Source organism: Dasypus novemcinctus (assembly GCF_030445035.2).
Source record: "Dasypus novemcinctus isolate mDasNov1 chromosome Y unlocalized genomic scaffold, mDasNov1.1.hap2 SUPER_Y_unloc_1, whole genome shotgun sequence".
Lineage (NCBI taxonomy): Eukaryota > Metazoa > Chordata > Mammalia > Cingulata > Dasypodidae > Dasypus > Dasypus novemcinctus.
This window is the reverse complement of record NW_027261977.1, coordinates 3766655-3772611: the sequence shown is the minus strand read 5'-3', so window position 1 is coordinate 3772611 and position 5957 is coordinate 3766655. Positions and strand designations below refer to the sequence as shown.

The 5957-nt window shown below is 48.2% G+C and overlaps 1 protein-coding gene across 2 annotated transcripts; it reads right to left on the bottom strand.

Annotated features, from left to right (window-relative positions):
* Positions 1-668: 668 nt before the first annotated feature.
* LOC139438591 (testis-specific Y-encoded protein 3-like) lies at positions 669-3432 on the bottom strand. Of its 2 annotated transcripts, XM_071213679.1 has the most exons (5): positions 2878-3298; positions 1920-1997; positions 1679-1790; positions 1458-1603; positions 1146-1347 (listed from the first exon to the last, which is right to left on the bottom strand). In XM_071213679.1, the coding sequence occupies exons 2-5, from the start codon at positions 1977-1979 to the stop codon at positions 1258-1260; spliced, it is 408 nt and encodes a 135-aa protein (XP_071069780.1). In that variant the 5' UTR covers positions 1980-1997; positions 2878-3298; the 3' UTR covers positions 1146-1257. The 2 variants fall into 2 exon arrangements, with proteins under 2 accessions (XP_071069779.1, XP_071069780.1); XM_071213678.1 differs by having other exon boundaries at positions 669-1347; positions 1920-3432.
* Positions 3433-5957: the final 2525 nt, after the last annotated feature.

Here is a 5957-nt window from a genome sequence, read left to right as displayed (position 1 = left end):
AAAAAAAAAGAACTAAAACAGGGATTCTTCACGTTTTGTGTCCCACGGACCCCTTGGCCAGCCAGATGAAAACCATGGACCCCTCCTCAGAATGTACCCGCAGGGAGTTTTAAGACACTGAACCAGAGTTGGGTCTAACAACTACGGTAAATTCAAAGTAAGGGCGAGTATAAGTGATTTTTCAACATATGCAGCGACTGTAATGCGACCCGCGATGAACACTACTGTAAACTACTGCATACATTCAAAAATGAAGGAAATGCTGAATTTCAGGTACAGGTCAGAGAAAATAAAGGTAATAAATTGAGAGTTTTCAATTCAACTTATGGACCCTCTAATTAAGAACCCCTGGCCTAAAGTGAGGAGTGTCCCTGTCATTGAGGGCGCTTCTCACCTAGCATACAAACACACATGAAGAGTGACGCACTTGACAGTGTTACTGCTCTTCTACTATTATCATTCCAATTTTATCCAAACTCATTCTTTGTTTTTTCACCATTTACTCCTTCCTTCCTTCCTCAGTATTGCAAGGCAACCAAGTTGACAATGCATCTCCTATACCTGACGTGGTGTTGTCCTATCGTGTTAAGTTTACTGCTCGATTGTCTGCAGGCCAAGATAGAGTTCCCTGGAAAACACACACATGCATACACACAGACACGGAGATATCAAAAATGGAATTTATTAAATGAAATTTAAGACCGGGTCTTAACTCTCCATATCCTGCACCGCCTATACCGTGTTCTACTTGTGATGTCTTTAAATTCTAACTCTTACGTTCAAAATGGTCCCTCACCGTCCATGCAATATTACCTGTATTTGTATGGCTGTTGAGAAGAAAAACTTGGATGTGAAAATCAAGGAACACTCTGAAGATTAAAAAAATATCATTGATGAGACACTGGAGGGAGTACTTCCCTAAGGATTTATACACTTTTAAGGGAAGGCTACTGAAGAATCTTAGGGTGAGCAAAACCAAAATGTTGGAGCTGGGACTGGGGCTGATGCCCATGTTACTACGCTTAGGAGTGGAGAAGATTATCTCTGCATCTTAGTGTATTTGCCTGGACTTGCTCTCTAGCTGGATTAAGCTTCTCTAGTGACAACTTTGTTTGCATTACACTACTCCAGGGTTCCTATCTTGGAATAACTCCCTGAAGACCTGGGGTTACTCACCACTTCTCTCTTACCCTTCACTAGAGAACCGAGAGTTCCAGGCAGCTGGCACACAGATTTAACCCCCACTGCATCCCATTCTCACCTGTCTGCCTCTCTGTTCCCTCTTCTTGCCTCTTCCATCCTTGGGTAGTGTTGCAGGGGATTCAGCCAGAGATCCTCACAGACGATCTGGTAGCGGAAAGAGCATGGTGGGACCAGGGTATGGACCCTATTCCCACTACCCAAGTAGCTGGGAGGCCCTCCAAGGCCATTTCTTATGCTCCCCATGATGGCCTCACCTCAGCAATCCTATCAGATTCTGCAAAGTTGTGGTCAGAGAACAAGTTAAAAAGCTTAAAGTTGGTGCAGTGGTGAGTGCAGTTGTAGGCCTGGTGTTCAAAAGTGTGGAACCATTGGATCGGAGTGGAGTAAAATTCCCAGTATCCTGGAAGAAGAGGAAGATGAGGGAAAAGATCTTGAACACCTCCGTGCCTGGCCCATCCAGAAAACCACCTCTTACCAGTGATGGTAATGTCGTAAATCTTAATGATGGCTTCATTTTCAAAGTAGGGGTTGCTCCAAAAGGAAAATGTGATCTTGCAGCTCTTCCTGGGATGGTTGAATTCTTCCACCTGACAGGGAAAGGTAGAGAAAGGTGACCCCTCCCTATGGAACAAGCCTTTTCCTGATTCGGTTCTGAATCAGTACCACTTGCCTTCAATAGCTAGCTCATCCCTGAGGGCTGATGCTCCCAGACTCACCTCCCAATTGATCATGTAGCTGAGCATGTCCACATCTTGGTCAGTGATGATGGCTGACATCTGAGGGTGGTTCAGAATCTGCGCCGGGTCAAGAAGCCTTAACATGCTACGGATGGAAGGGATAGATGCAAGCAGTGTATGTCTACACCGATTTCTAGGCATTGCTGGACCATCTCTTTCAATCAGACCCTTTGTCACAGCCTACCTTCGTTCTACTGTTTCCCTGGCTTTCTGTTCCCCTACAGCCATCTGCTCTCTTACACTTGGAAAATCTGTTTCCTGAGATCCTGAGCTCTCTCTTACAAAAGTGTATGGGGGTCTGTAAGTTACTAATTATATACAGAAGGCAGGTTCTGAGTTCCCAGGGAGGGTGCAGAAGTGTTCTCTTTAGGACATCATGTGCTGAATGCATCCACTGAAGTAAGTAGTACATAGAGCTAAATCCTACACATGGAGAAGGAAGACGAAACTACCAATAGAATCACTATTCTCCCAAGATCTCTGTGTGTGGTTGCATCCATCCCTTTTCCTCAACAGGACCTCTTTCCCCCTGCATCACTCCCTCTCACAGGTAGGACTGCGTCCTTCCCCAGCTGTGACCTCCTCCCCCAAACCGCATCCCTAATCCACTCCTCATGGAACTGCAGTAAGGATAGGGTTTTCTTATTTTTTTTTTTCTGGGGGGGAGAGGGAGGGCTTTTATGATCTTTTTAAATTAAGGTACAATTAACATACAATAAAATGTACAGCCCTTCATCTGTTCAGTTTCAGCAACTGTACACACCCACATAATCACCAGTCAAAACAGGATTTAGTGCATTTTCACCACCCCCAAAAGTTTCCTTGTGTCTCTTCGGCCAAATTCCCTCCCTGCACTTAAGAAAGCTGCACTTTCTATCACCAGAAAGGAGCTTTGCCTGCGCCTGGACTTTAGCTAAACGCAGTTGCACAAGGATACGGTTTTGACCCAGAAGCCAGGAATACCCTCGATGATGCTGCTTCTGCGCTGCAGGTGCGGCTTAAGCCTCCGCTTCAGCTTGCGCTTCAGCAGGCACAGGGCCCGGTTGGCTCGGGCTTGCAGGCTGCTCAGCTCTAACTGCAGGACCTCCAGCGCCTGCAGGGATGTCCTGGCCTCCGCGGCATCGCACCCTGGCTGGGCCCGCCCGCACTCCTCCTGCCCCTCCTCCAGGCTTTTCTACTCCGCTTCTCGCTCCTGCTCTTCGGCCACTCCCTCCACTACCGCCACTACATTCTCCCGCACGATGTCCTCCATCACCACCTCCACTCTCCACTCCAGCACCTCCATTTCCGGCAGCTCCTCCACCCAGAGCACCGCGGCCTCCTCGCAGGGCGCCTCTCCCGTCTCCATCCCTCCAGCTGGGGCCTGTGCCTCCGCCCCTGCCCTGCAGTTCTGTGGGGACTGTTCTGAGCGTGCCTGGGGAGCCGGGCCTTCGCCAGGACCCGCTTCACTCGCCATGTGGCCCGGGCCGGTGCAGGGAAAGACCCCGCACACGCTCTCCCCAGGCCACGCCCGCGGGTACAGCAGCGCCCCCTAGCTACGCGGGTGGGCCCCGGCAGCCTGTGGCGTTGGAGACGTCCTGGGCGCATGCGCAGCGTTTGGTGACGGCACGACGGCCAGTGACGGGGAAAGCCGCGCTTTCCACGCCCCACGCCGCTCCCCCCCCCCCACCCCTCCGGCGGCGCAGAGCCCTGGCCCCTCCCGCTCCTGCCCTTCCCCGCTCCTGCCCCGCCCTCACACTGGGCTGGAGCAAAGCCTGCGCCTGCAACCCGCAGCCCAGCCTTCGAGGGAGCGAGTCTGCAGGGCGCTGCTCACCTCCAGCAGGCTGGTGGGGAACGTGCGTGGCGCTCAGTGAAGGTCAGGTCAGGGCCCGCGCGGGGACCCCGGCTGGTTCTGGGGCGGAATTTCCTAAGCCATGGAGGCAGACCCCGCCATACAGGATCTGGCTGCCCGCAGCGATTATCCCGCCCACAAAACCTAAGCGGAGCCGGGAAAACTGCGCCCTGGCAGCCGAGCACCGCTGCCCGGAAAGGCGCCCTGTTCTGCCCCTAAGTTTCATTTTGGGGGCGCTAGGCCGCCTAACTGAAACCCCCCTCGCCCATACACCTGCCTCATTGAAGAGAAAAGACGGCAGGGAGGACGACAAGGAAACCAAAAAAAAGTCTTTCCTAACCTGGGGGAAGGTGGGTCTTCATTCTTGAGCCTATCCAATTAATGAAAACGACTGATAGAGGGGCTCCTTCATCACCGTGTGTGGACTTACTCACAGGACCGTGACTTCCTGGAAGTCGTTCTTCTGGAGCGTCTGTTCTGCTTTTCCATACTCACCCTCTTCCCATTATTATTTTTCCTTTCGTGGTACATATCTTGTAAGGCTTACTGATAAAATACTTTCTCCCGAGAGAGAGTATTTCCCTCCCTTCCCGTGGTCGGGAAGTAAACTGTTAATTACTTCCATGTGATGAAGCAGAAGCCGCGGTAAAATTCAAATTTGATATTACTGACATTCAAGGATTCTTTTTTTTTACAGAAATATTTGAACTGTTTAATGTTAAAATACATTGTTCACAATTTGTGAAAGGATGAACATATTTTGGAACCTGAGCAAAGGCTTCTTACCAATACCATAAAAAGTGACATCCAGTTGTTTTCACTGGCAATGACTCAGCCAGGTCAGTGTGGTGCTCTTGACAACTACCATGGCCCCAAATTTTGTAGGATACAGAAAGGCAATCAATGTCTTTGGGGGTCTACAGTTAGTAGCAGAGGCCTGAAGTTCAACAAACTGCCACTGCAAACAACTGGATACCATAATATTAAACAAAAATAAAACAAGAATAAAAAGAATGAGTACACCAAGTAATTAAACAACTAGGAAGATGATGCTACTCAGAAACAGACTGGATGGGAGAGTTACCATAACACGCAGATGCATTACCACACCTGTCTACAATCACCTCTCAAAATAAATATATGGAACATTTACAACAGAAAGAATGCCTTATGAATGCAAGCTTTTCTTTTATTGCAATTCTAATAAAAAAGACCCAAAAGTCATACTTCTAAAATAATTAAGCTATAGTTATCTTTTTCTGTGAAACCGATGTGACTTGGTACCACAGCTAAACTTTCTCTAATAGCAGCAGTATCATCAGCCCCTGGCAGCAAAGAAATTTTAATTTCTAGCAACCCATGGGCTTCCATACAAAGCAACTTCATAAAGCATGCAGATGTCTACTCTGTTGAAGTTTGCAATGAGTGAAAATGATCATTGTGCTTGTGGGCCTCATACCTTTCAAAATATACATAAATGGTGACAACAAATAATAGCAGACCCTTGCTTACCAATAAGGCGAAGGGTGGGAGGTGGAAAGAGAAAAGTTTAAAAGAAAAAAAAATTCAACTGGTGCTAGCATTCACAAAAAAGGTCATGCTACAATCAGATCCATATCGATTTACAAACTGAAAATTAAGCCACAATCCAAAGAACTCTGTCCATGAGTCCAAATGCATGCATGCCAGCTGTAGAAAATGCAGTATTCTTCTGATAAAAGCTTCTTCAAGGCAGAACAGTAACATTTCACTGGAGTAATCACAAGAGGATGAATAAGACGCCATCACACTTTGGGGAAGCGCGCAGGGGCTATCCTGCCTTGGTGTCAACGAGCTGCACCTGCACGTTGGCAGACATTCCGCCGCCATAGCCTCCCTTGGACTGCATTTGGTTCTGAATGGAGCTAACTGAATTCATTCCACTGAACAGGTCTCCTGATCCTACGTGAGCCGTGTGTACAAAGTTGGTTGGTTCTCCGATCATACTTCGGTCAATCCGCCGTCACCTTTTAGGCTGAGGCTGTTCTGCAATACAGCAGTTGAAACACAGCCAGAACTCACTCATGCTTATAGTTCAAGGGATAAATGAGCACCAATGAAGGTTCCAAATTTCAACTGAGGAAGCTCCACAAAGCACACTTCGCAATATGATGACTGTCCAATGATGCCAAATGATAATTTTATTA